At 33.5% G+C, this 17,423-nt stretch overlaps 1 protein-coding gene across 18 annotated transcripts; it reads right to left on the bottom strand.

The window, feature by feature from the left end:
* Window positions 1-2,476: 2,476 nt before the first annotated feature.
* LOC121808440 lies at window positions 2,477-13,830 on the bottom strand. Of its 18 annotated transcripts, none has more exons than XR_006052207.1 (16): window positions 13,750-13,830; window positions 13,469-13,532; window positions 13,254-13,330; window positions 12,979-13,030; window positions 12,717-12,834; window positions 9,267-10,318; window positions 8,369-8,466; window positions 7,968-8,066; window positions 7,820-7,889; window positions 7,231-7,282; window positions 5,653-6,655; window positions 4,909-5,256; window positions 4,316-4,403; window positions 3,556-3,653; window positions 3,177-3,270; window positions 2,477-2,826 (listed from the first exon to the last, which is right to left on the bottom strand). XR_006052207.1 is itself a non-coding variant. In XM_042208936.1 (7 exons), the coding sequence occupies exons 1-6, from the start codon at window positions 13,773-13,775 to the stop codon at window positions 7,841-7,843; spliced, it is 471 nt and encodes a 156-aa protein (XP_042064870.1). In that variant the 5' UTR covers window positions 13,776-13,830; the 3' UTR covers window positions 6,195-7,282; window positions 7,820-7,840. The 18 variants fall into 18 exon arrangements, 1 of the variants encoding a protein (XP_042064870.1); XR_006052206.1 differs by having other exon boundaries at window positions 5,653-5,741; XR_006052208.1 differs by having other exon boundaries at window positions 7,239-7,282.
* Window positions 13,831-17,423: the final 3,593 nt, after the last annotated feature.

Raw genomic sequence — 17,423 nt, 5'->3', positions numbered from 1 at the left:
AATAAAATACACTACACGCTAAATGGATTGCACATACCACACGCATTATACACAAAATACACACTAGTACGCAATTCACAAAATAAACACACACACAAAAGAAAATAACACTCTTTACACACAATATATAGACAAAATACACTTTTTATACACTATACAGTACACAATTTATACATACGTCGCACATACTACAAACATTAACCACGGTACAAAAAAGACACAAAGACAATATAAATAAAACACATACACACTATTACTACATAAAATGAACATACTACGCACCATACACGTAAAATTCACACACTATACACAAAATACATATAATGTCCACAAACAACAAAACACACTACATATACATACAATACATCATAGCACAAAGTACAAAGTATATACCACACTCAAATATGCACACTTTATACACATACATATTAAACAATCACTACACACACTATACACAAAATAAATACAGAAAATACAAACATTATAGAAACACAACATAGTATACATATGCTACACATATTAATATATACTATACCACAAATGTACATATAAAATACTATATTTATACATACGTACCACATACTATAAACATTAAACATAGTATAAATAAAATACACTACACATTAAATACTATATTTATACATACGCTAAATGGATTGCACATACCACAAGCATTATACATAAAATACACACTAGTATGCAATTCACAAAATAAACACACACACAAAAGAAAATAACACACTTTACACACAATATATAGACAAAATACACTTTTTATACACTATACAATACACAATTTTTACATACGTCGCACATACTACAAACATTAACCACGGTACTAAAAAGACACAAAGACAATATAAATAAAACACATACACATAAAATGAACATACTACGCACTAAACAAAAAATAACACACACTTGATACACATTACGTACTATATGCATACTATATATCATAACACAAAGTTCAAATTGCACACAAAGTATATATACCACGCACAATATACATACAACGCACATGCTGCTTACTACACAAAAAAACACACATTATATACAGACCATACACACGCAAGACATTATAGACATACTACACACACTATACACAAAATTCATGCGCTGCACACGCACGCATAAACAAAATACATGCGTTGCAAACATAGATGCACACTACATATATTGTACATCATACTCAAACTATACACAAAATATACACTCGTACACAATAAACAATCTGAACACACTACAAAAAAAATAACAAAATATACTCAATGTATACTATACACACAATATACATGCCCTGCACACACTTCACACAAAGTATACATACACTACAAAAATTATTCCTAAACATATTATACATACATTACACGTAAAATTCACACACTATACACAAAATACATATAGTGTCCGCAAACAACAAAACACACTACATATATATACAATACATCATAGCACAAAGTACAAAGTATATACAACACTCAAATACGCACACTTTATACGCATACATATTAAACAATCACTACACACACACTATACACAAAATAAATACAGAAAATACAAACATTATAGAAACACCACTTAGTATACATATGGCACACATATTAATATATACTATACCACAAATGTACATATAAAATACTATATTTATACATACGTACCACATACTATAAACATTAAACATAGTATAAATAAAATACACTACACATTAAATACTATATTTATACATACGCTAAATGGATTGCACATACCACCCGCATTATACACAAAATACACACTAGTATGCAATTCACAAAATAAACACACACACAAAAGAAAATAAGGCTTTACACACAATATATAGACAAAATACACTTTTTATACACTATACAATACACAATTTTTACATACGTCGCACATACTACAAACATTAACCACGGTACTAAAAAGACACAAAGACAATATAAATAAAACACATACACATAGAATGAACATACTACGCACTAAACAAAAAATAACACACACTTGATACACATTACGTACTATATGCATATTATATATCATAACACAAAGTTCAAATTGCACACAAAGTATATATACCACGCACAATATACATACAACGCACATGCTGCTTACTACACAAAAAAACACACATTATATACAGACCATACACACGCAAGACATTATAGACATACTACACACACTATACACAAAATTCATGCGCTGCACACGCACGCATAAACAAAATACATGCGTTGCAAACATAGATGCACACTACATATATTGTACAGCATACTTGAACTATACACAAAATATACACTCGTACACAATAAACAATCTGAACACACTACAAAAAAAACACAAAATATACTCAATGTATAATATACACACAATATACATGCACTGCACACACTTTACATAAAGTATACATACACTACAAAAAGTATTCCTAAACATATTATACATTACACGTAAAATTCACACACTATACACAAAATACACATAGTGTCCGCACACAACAAAACGCAATGCAGTACATACACTATACACAAAATACATAAAATATACACACTGTTTGCACTACACAAATACACACACTTTACACATACATACAAAAAAACATTACACACTGCTTGCACTACACAAAATACATACAGAAAATACAAACCCTATAAACACACTTTATGATGAATGGCAGATAATTTGAAGCATATAAGACGGCATTTGTCAAGAGCTTTGTATTAAGCTCAAGTTGCCCCATCTGGTAACTTGCCTTGGAGGGAGTTATTGGAGGGAGCATTTAACTGTCTTGAATCTATACCAAGCTTTTTTCCGCAATGCAGGAACCTATACAAAACAAATGACCATGATAGCACCAAGTAAGGCAAAATGAATAAAATGACAACTGTTCATATGTATAGCACGCAAAATCTTTCTCAAAGTGCAGATATTGCAATGCTTAATGTACAGTAAATACTACAAACAATGTTATAGACCAATTGCGGCTATGCATTACTAATTAGTTAAAAATCACAAGAAAAGGTTGTACAAAACTCGTTGGTTTTTCAATGTAATTGTAACAATAGATCAAAAGGGTCTGGGAAATCTTTTTCTATTATAAATGCAATGAACATTATCATATCTCTCTGAGAGTTATGATAAAAACTGCATGATGCTTTGATTTTAGAAACCAATACCTCGAGTCCAACAAACTTTGCCATATCCTGAGTTGCCATTGCTGGCCAACTCATCCAGGTATGATACACTTTCAGCTTCACAGAGTTGCAAAAACTGCAGCAGAAAAAATCACACTTACTTTATAGAATTAAGGGTCTGTTTATACAACCACACCAAGCACAAGTACAAGGCATTACTAATAAGTAGTTAAAAATCACAAGAAAAAGTTGGAAAATAATTCAGTTTATTTTCAGAGTACAAAACTTGTTTTTTCAATGTAATTGTAACAATAGATCTATAGGGTCTGGGAAATCTTTTTCTATTATAAATGCAATGAACATGTATCTCTCTACAATTATGACAAAAACTGCATGATGCTTTGATTTTAGAAACCAATACCTCGAGTCCAACAGAGTGTGTGCCATATCCTGAGTTGTTGTATTGCTGGCCACCTCATCCAGGTATGATACACTTTCAGCTTCACAGTGTTGCAAAAGCTGCAGTAGAAAAATTCATACTTTAAAGAATTAAGGGTCTGTTCATACAACAACACCAAGCACAACTACAAGCACATAAAAATTTTAAGGTGTGCTAACTTTACCAGCAGCTCTAAGATTTAAAGACATATATCAACTTATCTTAATTGGAAAGTGCACTCATAATAGATAAAACTTTAGATTTTAGGTGGGAGATAGCAGCCATGTATAAGGAAATATTTTCAGAGACGATAACTTTTAAGTTCTTGACGGTCTGAACCAAAATCAGAACACCTCCATTGCCCCACTACTCCTTAATTAATAAATATGTCACAGGGACGAAAGCAAATAATAAAGAAACAAAGGGGAAAAGGAAAACGAGAAAGTAACCGGGAATTGAGAAAGAATTCAGAAGTGTGAGATTTTAGTTAACTAGTGGGATAAAGTTAAATGTTCTATTAATAGAACTTGTAATTGCTAACTCATAACAAGGAAGAAAATCCTGAGTAAAAGCATGGGAAACCCAAAAGGATCAAGATAACGTGTAAACAGAGACTTAAAATTTATAATACAGCTACATCCAATCACCTCTACGGGAGTTTCTCTTCTCATAGTTGTAAAACCAGTCCCAATGTTAATGTAATCCATAAAGCACACAGCGAGAGAGAGTAGAATAGTTAAACCTGATAATTTACTTGCTGAGGTTGATTTAGACGACCGTGGTAAATCCGATGAGGCAGATTGTATTGATAGCAAAGCACCACTTAGTGACTGCATTGTGGGTTTTGAGTAGATTAGCTCTCAAAATACAGTCAAAACAAGGTAAAAATAGAAAAAGTATCAAGTCAACTACATCAAAGTATACAAAGACACTATTACTTGCCTTAGGAAGGGTAGGTGTGTTGTGATGGCTTCATGTAATTAGGAGTGAACTCAGAGAACTTGGTGGTCTCTGTTGCAGTGGGATCGAAGAGGGAATTGCTAATCGACACAAAATGTTGTTGGGTCCAATCAGAGAAAATTGTGGGCGTGCAATTTGAAACCAAAAGGACAAAATTGTAGTGATCATGAGTTCACGCAAATCACTTGGAGTAGAAGTATTATCCACAACCACATAGACAAGGTGAAACCAGAAACCACATATAGGCATGTGGGAAGACGATTTGAATGATGACATCGAGATAGCACTTTTGTCATGTTTTCTAAGAAATAGTCATCTGTTTCTCATATGCTGGTTCAACTACTTAACAGGAAGATAAAACAACATGTTTAATACCTCTATATGTGGAGCTGAAGATTGAATATGACCGCGTCGGTGAGCAGTATTGGCACTATGGCCACCATCAGGTTCGGTATAAGCCGCTGAAATACTGTTGAGTGCCCTCTCTATACTGTGGCCACTCAATGAGATGGTCCACACTCTGCTCCAATGCCATACTCTCAAAGGAAAACATCAGAATGTTATAAATCCAAGGTAAAACTGAAATTCACAATAATAACATTAACTGATAAACTAGGAAGGAACAAACTTCTGAATCTGCAGGCTTCCTCAAAGCATCTAAAATAGCACGTAAAGCAATACCCTATGTACGGTGAGTCACACATTGATGTTTAATGACTGTTCCTGAAGCAGAAGAATTCACAAAGGATAAACATTATAGACAAACTGATTATAACAGGGTAACATTCAACTAACATAGTAAGGTTGAATAGTATTTTACAATGCTACTAATTTGTAAACCAAAATTTGTTGTATCAATCATAATCATCAAACGGACAGTAAAGATAACAAACTCAAATATAGTTGACTACGTATTAAACTGCTTAACTGGCATATAAGAGATATTAAGTCAAATTAAATTGTTGAGGAACTTGACTAAATATATAGAAATCGAAGTAGTCTAGATTCCATCCATTGTAATTGAAGTATTTACTACATAGTAACAACAAGCTGCAGTTTCCATTCCGGCATTGCAAGAATATTAAAATTCAGTCACCCCACAGTAGTGGCAACACTAACCTCATAGAAAGTATCTTTACGTGACACTAATTGGGTGCTCAACCAGCTTCCAAGGCCCATGATTTCTTTTTAGATGCAAGTACAGCAAACTGAATGCCAATGTACAAAAGGAAATGTGTCTAGTTAACAGATATATTAAGAAGCCAAGATTTGACAATCGATGGGTATACATATCAAAGAAACACTAATATTGCACATATTTGTACACGGCATAGACAAAGAAAAGTAGGATGCTAAGTATGTATTAATTAATTATGCTGCAAGGTAGCAAAAGGTGGATTAGAAAAAGATGAAAAACGTCAGTCACAGTATAACAAACAAAAATTTAATATATGTAACAGTTCAACAATTAGCTGCAAAAGGCAGCAAATAATGAATAAAATAAATATAAAAATATAGGCGCAACAACCAGGAAGCAGAAGACCACGCAAAGCAAGGTCAAAAACCAATAAATAGACTTTTGCCTTTTGTTTTCCACACCTTCCCCCCGTTTCTTATAAGTTAAAAACTCCACCTACCACCCCCGACCTTCAGATCGACCAAGTACATTCTACTCTATTTATGCACTAGGAACTGTCATAGAAAACACATTAGTTGCACAAGAGATAACATTTTGAAAAAATGAAACTAAATGCTTAGAGAGGCCTTCAAGTAGAATGAATCTAAATGCTTAGAGAGGCCTTCAAATCGACTAAGAGTGACACGAGAATATGCTAAATTATATCAGTAGCCTCAAACGCTGCAGAATTGGCAGACAGCTCAGTAATCTAAATCAGACAGAAATTCTTTCCTGCATACAGCCAAGAAAAGGGTTACAGGTTTAGTGCAACAGGTAGAAGAATTCCAAGGATACAAAAATAATAGACTGTTGTATGTATTCCACTTCCTACAACTAAACAAAAAATTATATCTAAATGTATGTACAAAGAAGAGAATAACTAACCACACATCCTGGTATCGTGAAGATATCGTGTTCTTCAAAATTAGACAAAGAAGTCCAACCCTAATTTTATCAGGTACCGACAAGTGTAGAGCATCAGAAAGATTTTGCAGTAGTTCTTCATTGATGGCTTTAGTATGAAATGACACACTAAATATCGAACTAAAGTTAGGTTTATAAAAATATAAATATTAGTTGCAGCTTTATACCCTTCAACTCAGTGGAATTAATAGTGAGGTGGTCAAAATTGAACTGGAGTAGTAGTATGCTACCCTCCATTCCATCCATTGTATAATAACAAGTTAAATTAACCACACACATCAAATACCCCCCAAACAGAAGTCTTGCTCGCCCTCAAGCAACTTAGACAAATAAGCACATTCACAAGACCCAGGATTTGACGACTACAATAAAAGCTCGGATTTCCCACCTGCTGGAAACTGGTTCCTTCTCGCATACCAAAATGCTGAAAACAAACCTCTACCATTATATCTTTATCAGAACAAAAAAACATAATACTCTGTCAATTTAGATCATCTTCGAAACATTCCAACATTTAATTTTGAGTGATCGATTAAATTGTTTTCTTTAAATATATACTACCATCTTTCCTGTCATCTTTACAAGATCAGTCTTACCTTCCTACCTTCCTTTTCTGGCACTAAAATTCCTTTTTATGAAGCGTATTCCCTACAAAACAGTTTGAATCATTTGCATATCATATAAGACCCCAAGCAAATTAAGTGTTATTTAAACGTGGTTTTTAACATGATTTTCAAATCTTAAGTGAAAGGAAGGAAAAGTTTTATATCATAGAAAAAAGAGAATTTCTTTTGTTTTCTTTTATCATCACTAGAAAAGGTAAGTACTACAGCACCAGAAAAGTTACATAAGATGATCTCTTACAAAAACAGTGTGAATCATTTGCAAATCATAAATAAAAAGTTACATAAGATGACCCCGAGCAAAGAAGATTGTCAATCTTAGATTTTCCGAAACAAGCAGGCAGTACTTAAAAAATAGAGAATGCAATCATGCACATAATGAATAACTATGGTGAGTTAAGCAAGTTTATTAAAGAAAAAATAAAGTGCAGCTACAAGAAGCAGCACTGTGACCATCTGCTAGAATGTTTCATTATCTAAATTGCAAAATAAGAAATATAGGACGTGAAGAAATAATCAATGTCCGATTACAGCATGGAAGGAAGGCATATATTCAAATTACCTCAGCAGTTGTACATCATCTTCATTCAAAAATCCTGGAACTAAAGACTATGCATGACATAACAGTGAACCTACATGCAATAGAGTATTAGAATATAGATATGTACTACTACTTGATTAACCAAGGGAAGAATTAGAAGCAGGCATACACAAGTTATTGCTAACTGTGGACACTTTCCCATCTGACAGTTTCTAATAGTCCTTCTCTATGACCCGAATGAACATGTTGAGAAACAGATCCTTCTCATCTGGGATTGAAACAAATGTTATTACTTGTTAAACATTACTATCAAGCAGCATACCCTGATTGAAACCGAAAATTACTAAATCATTTTATTCTGGTATACATCAGGAACAAAGCAATGAAGGTTTGCAATCACTTTAATCAACAAAGACATTCTCTGATGAGCATTAGATGAACGAGGTACACTGCAAGGGGTGAATTCAAATTTATACATTGGCGATATAGGGTGTTTAAGACCCACGCAATAGTAGTAACTGACTAATTTAGTGAAATAAGAATTATTAAGATGATGTAGATAATACATACTTTAATGGTGCATCCTCTTCACAAACTAGAATGTTAGACGAGCACCAGCCAGATACAAACTCTCCAGAGGGAGTAGAAAGATTGTTGCTAAAGCTTCCCTATGAAGGAACACATTTGTAGGGTCAGAAAAAAAAATGCACGATTTCCTTGAGAAAAGATTATAACAATTGATGAATCAAAAGAATTGATGTGTATAGTATAGCATACCAATTTCCATTTACTCTTGAGACAAAAACGTCAGATGAAAAAAATAACTGACCATCATACATTGACAAATAGCTTAAACTCTTCTTACTAATCATTTGTATCTCTTTGCAATGACAAAAACCAATTGAGGAAATGAAGTCACTTGAACAGTTCGTGGTAGTTTTTCAATTAGACGATCAAAATGACAAAAATATGCTGGTAAACTTACAAACTCATTCTATGTGCTAAGTGACTTGTGAATATAGCAACTACAGTTTAGGAAGCCCTCTTTATTCCATTTCACAAAATACCAGCAAAAAAAAATTAGTTGGTTTGGTTTAAGTAAAGAAATTTACCAGCAAATAACATGCAAAATACAAATAAGATTGTCCCCAGACTACATTGTACAAACATTCAAGATAAGATAAGCATGGAGGTGATCATTAAGTCTAAGTTATTGCAGGTGCTCAAACTCTTACCTTTTCATTTGAAATTAAATTTCATAAAATTAGCATCCATTTGTTAAAACAAGCAATTTGATCTCAAAATCTCTTCAGGCACATCATTACTGTGTTCACATAAGCAAAGATATTTTCTAAGAAACTCAGATATCATGCTTTAAGTCTTTTCGACCTTCAATCATGAAACCTTACCATGAAATCTATAGCACTCTATAAGATTTTAAAATTAGTTGTAAAGATGGAAAGCATACAAAGTTCATCATAATGAATGACTGAAAATTTGAAGCATCTGAGACGACATCTGCCAAGCGCTTTGTATTACGTTCCAGTTGGCCCTTCGGGTAACTTTCCTCGGAGGGAGCATTTAACTCTCTTGAATCTATACCAAACATTTTTTCAGCAATGCAAGAACCTAAACAAAACAATTGTCCATGTTAACAGTAGGGCAAAATGAGAAACTGAAAACTGCATATGTATAAAAGGCAAAATCTTCTCAAAGTGCAGATATTGCAATGCTTATTGTACGGTAAATGCTATAAACATTTGTTGTAGACCCAATTGACTGCTCAACCAGCTTCCAAGACCCATGATTTCTTTTTTAGATGCAAGTACAACAAACCTAATGCCAAAGTAAAAAAGGAAATGTGTCTAGTAAGTACTTGGGAATGAGCCTGTAAAAACAGATATTAAGATGCCAAGATTTGACAATCAATGGGAGTTTATATATCAGAGAAACACTAATATAGCACATATTTGTACAGGCATATGAGACAGAAAAATAGGATACTATGTATGTGTTATTTATAAAGCAGTAAGACAGCAAACAGTGGATTAGAAAAAAGTAGAAAAACGTCAGGCACTGTATAACTCACAAAAACATAATATATTTAACAGATTAATTTTAAATCTGCAAAATGTAGCAAAGAGTGAATTAAATAAGTAGAAAAATATAGGTGCAACAACCAAGAGGCAGAAGATCAAGCAAAGCTAGCTCAAAAATCAATAAATAGACTTGTGCCTTCAATTTTCCACCCTTTCCACCCGTTTCTTTTATGTTAATAACTCAGTCCCCTTACCACCCTCGACCTTCTGATCGACTAAGTACTTTCTAGTCTATTTATGCACTAGGAACTATCACGGAAAACACCTTAGTTGCACATGAGATAACATTTGCAAGAATGAATCTAAATGCTTAGAGAGGCCATCAAATCGACTACGAGTAACACTAGAATATGCTGAATTATCTCAGTAGCCTCAAAGCAGCATGATTGCTCTGTAATCTGACTCAAACGGAAAGTTTTTCCTGCATACAACCAAGAAAAGGGTTACAGGTTTAGTGCAACATGTAGAAGAATTCCAAGGAGATAAAAATAATAAAATGTTGTATGTATTCCACTTCCTACAACTAAACAAAAAATTATATCTAAATGTATGTACAAAGAAGAGAATAACAAACAACACATCCAGGCATAGTGAATATATCATGTTCTTCAGAATTAGACAAAGCAAGTCCAACCCCAATTTTATCAAGTACCAACAAGTGTAGAGCATCAGAGAGATTTTGCAGTAGTTCTTCATTGATGGCTTTAGTATGAAATGACACACTAATTATCGAACTAAAGTTAGGTTTATAAAAATAAATGGTTGAATATTGAAGCAAATATTGGTTGCAGCTTTATACCCTTCAACCCACTGGAATAAATAGTGAGGTGGTCAAAATTGAACTGGAGCAGTAGTGCGCTACCCTCCATTCCATCCATTGTATAATAACAAGTTAAACAATTACCCACACACATCAAATACCACCAGACATAAGTCTTGCTCGCCCTCAATCAAGTTAAACAAATAGGCACATTCACAAGACATTAGATAATCCTCTACTTCAAGTCACGTCAAATCACACGAATCATTTAGAGACACTAGGTTGACCCCAAATTCACTCTCGGGTAAGACTTTAGAACAAGAATTGTACACGAACTAATTCCCTAAGAGCTAGGCATCCCAATGCTTCAATGTAAGTTCGATTTATGTCTTGGGAGTCTCAAACCATCGTCACTAATTCATAAAGAGAATTTCTTCCGGCTATTCTTTATTTTAAGCACATAAGATCTTTCTCCCAAACTCAAGCAAAATTCATCGCTCACAAGTCAATATGATGCATATATCAAAAGGACTTATTCATTTGGATGTAATGGGGCTTATGGTAAAGGTGTGATCATATTTGGTTAAGTAGCTTATCACATTTTAAATACTAGCACATCCATCATAGCATCCTTCACAACATCCTTCACATCTCACTCAATGCGTGCAAAATTCTGACAGCTCAACACCCCAAACTTGAGATTTTTCTACCATCTAAACAAAGTCTATCTTATTCTTTTGAGCATATTTCTGTTTTTTGCTCAATTTTTTTTTCTAGCCTTGGCTTTTTTTTTACACATGAAAGACTGCCTTTTTATTTTATTTTTTTACTAGCCTTGGCTTTTTTTTACACATGAAAGGCTGCCTTTTTATTTTTATTTTTTACTAGCCTTGGCTTTTTTTTTACACATGAAAGGCTCCCTTTTTTTTCTAGCCTTGGCTTTTCTTACACATGAAAGGCTGCCTTTTTTTTTCTAGCCTTCACTTTTTTTAACACATTAAAGGCCGCCTTTTTATTTTATTTTTCTTTGAAGACACAGCTTTTTTCACTTTGTATCTCAATATAAATGAATACCACCTGATGAATGTTCTAGGAGTTCCATCTTTTTCTTGCACCATAAATACCCTCCCAAGAATGTGCTAGCATTTTAATTTTAGTGACTAGGGTAGAAATTATAGGCCAACAAATGGATATAATAAGTAGGCTAATATAGTGACTTCAAAATTTTCAACAAAGAAATTAGGCTTTTGGGGCTCAAACGGGCTCACTAGGGGTTTATGTGGGGTTAGGCATGTGATAATATGGATATGAGGCTTTTTGTCCTATTGCCTAAATCATTTTTATGCACCAATATCAACAAGATTGCAACTCATAAAGCTCTAATTCAGTCGATCGGCCCTATGGCTTTTTCAATTAATTTTTCAAAACCGGAATAGCTCTCTCTCCTTAGCTCAAGAAATCGGGCACCAAAGAACACTCTTGTCACTTTATCTGAAGCACGGGAAACCTAGTTCTCCAGAAGTTAGTAAGCAACAACAAGTTTGCAGACCAACCCTCAAGAGGAATGAAGCCTACGCTAATAACCCATAAAAAAGTGGTGAAAGTAGTGACAATCAATAGAGAGAAAATCTTGCATGCATACACAAATAGCAAGTGGTGAAACTCTGTTCATGGAAGCATTTCGTCCTCAGTACAAAGTAGCGTAGTACTAGGGCAATTTTTGGATATTTATGAAGCTAATATATGTTGTTTATCATTTGGTGATGTGTATGAAATCATTAAAAACGAGGGAGATGCACATCTTAGAGAGCCATGGCAGACAACCTCTTGGAAATTTACTCTTAATCATAACATGTCAATTACAAAAAAAAACATTTAAATTCTCTATAAAATCAACATCAATTACAAAAAAACATTTAAATTCTCTATAAAATCAACATATCAGGCATGTATAAGAATAAATAGCAGTTAGGCACTCATGTATGAGTAGGAAACATCACAAGTTAGGTATATTATATGGGTTTGAATGACACCCGAAAAAGATTAGAAGTAGAGTTACCAGAATCCTCAAAGACCAAGATTTGACGACTACAATAAAAGCTCGGATTTCCTGCCGGCTGCAAACCTGGTACCTTCTCACATACCAAAATGCTGAAAGCAAACCTCTACCGATGTATCTTTATCAGAAAAAAAACATAATACTCTGTCAATTTAGATCATCTTCGAAACTTTCCAACATTCAATTTTGATTGATAGATTAAATTGTTTTCTTTAAATATATACTGTCATCTTTCCTGTCATCTTTACAAGATCAGTCTTACCTTCCTACCTTCCTTTTCTGGCATTAAAATTCCTTTTTAAAAAGCTTATCCCCTACAAAACAGTGAGAATCATTTGCATAACATGCAAGACCCCGAGCAAATTAAGTGTTGTTTAAACGTGGTTTTTATTAACATGATTTTCAAATCTTAAGCAAAAGGAAGGAAACGTTTTATATCATAGAAAAAAGAGAATTTCTTTCGTTTTCTTTTATCATCACTAGAGAAAATAAGTACTACATCACAACATGAGATGATATCTTACAAAAAAAATATACCTACTCTTTTTTTCATCATGGCCGGGAGTCCAATATAGGAAGCTAGTTGCTCCTGCAGTCCACCTCTTCCCAAGCTCCTGCATGAAGAGACAAACTTCATTAAAATCTTATCAAGAAGAAAACAGATATGATTATGAATTAAAAAAAAACAGATACATCTAACATTTATGGAAAAAGATGAATGACATCCATATGTTAAGCCAGAGAGGTTTTACATGGACTAAATGATCTTCCGATGCAGCACGAACGATTCGGAACTCAAACTGACTTACAAATAACCTACAAAGAAGATTGTCAATCTTAGATAGCCTTAAAATTGCATTAAGTACCAAATGCACTCATGCACATAATGAATAACTATGGTGAGTGAAGCAAGTTTATTAGAGAAAAAAAAAGTGCAACTATAAGAAGCAGCAGCATTGTGACCATCTGCTAGAATGTTTCATTATCTAAATTGCAAAATAAGAAAGATAGAACATGAAGAAATAACCAATACCCGATTTCAGCATGGAAGGAAGGCATATATTCAAATTACTTCAGCAGTTGTACATCATCTTCATTCAAAAATCCTGGAACTATCTATATGGGAATGGGATGGGATCGCATATTCATTATTGCAACTACTTGCATTTGTATGGTCTAATTTTAGGAGACAATTACTTTGTATATTTGATATACAAATCAAGTGGCTTCTGGCATTGGCGTAGCCAGGTTTTTATTGAAAGAGGGGCAAATATTAATACATAGGATAAATTTATGTATTTGAGAAGAAACTGTTAGTGTGGTTGAAGTATATAATCAGAAATCCATGTGTAAATATACGAGGAAATGAATAAATGAGGAGGGGTATTTGCCCCATGTCCCATAAGCTAGATCCGCCCCTGGCTTCTCGCCGCTGCAGGAGCATCTTATCTTGAAGACAAAAACACACTTTCCCTTCAACCTTTCCATATTAATTTTCAGATGAATCTAAGCCCACAAATTAATGCTCCTTACTATTTTCGACATCCTACATTATTATCGTTTAATTTACTTCATCCGTCTCACTCAAGATGTCACTAAAAAAATCGCATATTAGTGATGGAATTAGTGACAGAGGCCAAAAGCTCAATGGCTAGTGAAAGATTATTGACAGAAATAGGTCAGTCACTAATTAGTGACATATTATTCCGTCACTAATACTAATTTACTACTTGTGTTTTCTGTCATTGGGTTGCTTAGTAACATTATTGACGGACAAATCCGTCACTAACATTTTTTAGTGACAAGCTAATTAGTGACGGATCTACCAATACTCAATCCATCACTAAACATGTTATGTGAAGAAATTTTGTTGATTAGTGACTGAAATTTCCGTCACTAAATAGCGATTTTTTTGTTGTGTGTTTACCTTTTCATTTTAGTTTGTCTCACTTAAAATGTTCACTTCTATCTTTCGAAAAAACTCTCTCTCATCTCTCTTTATTAAAATATTCAATCACATTTTTCATTTTATTTAATCACACAACTACTCCATCCAAAATTTCATGCCATTGAAGAATATGAACATCTTAAATGGGAATGAGGGAATACTTCCTGAGTGATTACCTCCGCACCAAGAAGTATTCTTCCTCATATGGCCATACAGAAATTTTCTTAATTAATGCTAACCACGAACGTGATACTACTATCAAACTTTTTTTTATCTCTAGATGGAATATTATTTGGAAAAACTTAGATAAATAATACTCCCTCCATTCTTGAAAAGTATGAACTATTTTTTTATTACTTCTTCCTTGAAAAAAGTATGAACTTTCTAATTTTGAAATAGATAAACAACAAATTATCCCTGCACATAATTTTATTTACTACAACTTATATCATTACACTACACTACTAAAGATATGAAGTTCACTCTCCACTAACACTACTTACACTACTACTATTTATCTTTTTCTTTACTTTATCAATTATACATTAAAACCTGTATCGAACCAAATTTTCATACTTTTCGGGGACGGAGGAGTACTCCGTATGAAAAGAAGAAGAAGAAGATGTCATGGGATATACTTTATGCATTAAAGACAATAAAGAGGACGGCCGAGTAGAATCAAAAATTTCACACCAACGCCGTATCAATCATTTCACCTTGATTATGACATTTGTCTCTCACTTCCCATGCTATATATAAACCCTCTTCATTTCCCTCCCCAACACAAATATCTCAAAACTCTACTCCTTAATTCTTGAGTTTGTAACAAGTTATTCAATGGCGAAAATCCCGAAGCTTCGGTTCACAACGGAAGTAGCTCCGCCCAAGTTTATCTCCATAACGAGGCGCCCGCTCATCAAAACCATGGACACTATTGATGAGGACAAGGCATACACGTCGTTGAAAAACGACGTGAATGTTGATCGTCAGAGATATCTTCTGCAGGCCTCCTCCCCTTTCGAGTGATATCGATTCGTTCATGTATTCGTGCTAGGAATAAAGCCGTTGCGAGAGTTAGACTATCGTCTTCTTCTAAGGCTATTTAATTACATGTTGTCTTCTTCACACAACCAGCCTGCATTTTATGGGCAGTGAAGATGTTGATTTCTTGTTTTTTTTGCTTGTTTTGTTTTGTTTTGTCTTCTTCACACAACCAGCCTGCATTCTTTTGTTGATTTATTATATTCCAATTTTCTAAATCAACCTATCTTCTCAAAATACAGAAACAATCAAACACATTTTCTGCCCGACGACACATTATAATTATAAATTGTTAATATTGTACATAAGACTCTTCTCTACTATATTATCTCTCTGACTTTATTTTTTATCCACTTAAACTATTTTATACCAAAATGAGTACAGAAATTGAAATGATTCTACTACTGTGAGAGTAGTATTTATTTTGATACCTCGATTCACTCGCATTGTTGTGATAGATGAACTAGAGACGAGATGGTTTTAAAAATATTTTTGACCATAATTAATTGCATTCAAGATCGAAATGGAAAGGCAGGTGAGAAACAGTACAATTAGTTTGAACAAAATTCACAACAACAAAAATTGCTATTTAGTGACGGAAATTTCAGTTGATCAGTAAAATTTCTTCATATAACATGTTTAGTGATGGATTGAGTATTGGTAGATCTGTCAATAATTAGCTTGTCACTAAAAAATGTTAGTGACGGATTTGTCCTTTAATAATGTAACTAAGCAACCCAATGACAGAAAACACAGGTAGTAAATTAGTATTAGTGACGAAATAATATGTCACTAATTAGTGGCTGACCTATTTCTGTCAATAATCCGTCACTAGCCATTGGGCTTTTGGCCTGTAATTCTGTCACTAATATGCGATTTTTTTGTAGTGATTATGTGCGCTAGGGTAATCACTGTCTCACTTGATTGCAGATAAAGGTGATAAGCTTTATGCAATCAATGCAAATTAAAGAGCGTCCACATAGAATAGTACTCCCTCCGTCCACAAAAAATAGGTCACTTTCATTTTCTGAACTCATTTTGAAAAACGATAATAAATAGTTAAAGTGAAGAGAAAGAAAAGTAAGAGAGGGAATAATATAGACAAGAGACTTCTCTACATTATTCTCTCTCGTACTTTACTTTCTCACCACTTTAATTATTTATTATCATTTTTTTCAAAACGAGTGCAGAAAATGAACATGCCCTATTTTTCGTGGACAAAGGGAGTATAACATTTTTGTTCTTGCCTCCTGATGTGAATCACATTTGCTTGATTTTTTCTCTTTATTTTATCTATTTTTAATTGTTTTATGGGCTAATTATATTTATTTATCCTATATGTAGTAATTTAAAATAAAGAATCTATTTTTAATTGTTTTATGGGCTAATTATATTTATTTATCCTATATGTAGTAATTTAAAATAAAGTGGACAATAAAAGAATGTCGAAGTGTAAACATTAATCACCTAAAAAAGATGATTTCCAAACGCTTTTTAAAAACTATCAATGTCTTCATCTTTGAAAAGCTCATTGGTACCTTGCACACATCAATCGGAGTATGATAGAAAAACTTATAGTCGTTTATAGTGAGCGAACCAGACACGAACCAATGAGAACAAAAGGCGCTCAACGGGCAGACCGGATCCAATGACTCCTGGCATTTTTAACCCTTTTAGTTTCTTCCTCACTTCAAATATACTTCGCATAATTCGAACAC

Source organism: Salvia splendens, chromosome 6 (assembly GCF_004379255.2).
Source record: "Salvia splendens isolate huo1 chromosome 6, SspV2, whole genome shotgun sequence".
In the NCBI taxonomy this organism is placed as follows: domain Eukaryota; kingdom Viridiplantae; phylum Streptophyta; class Magnoliopsida; order Lamiales; family Lamiaceae; genus Salvia; species Salvia splendens.
This window is presented reverse-complemented; position numbering and strand designations above follow the sequence as displayed.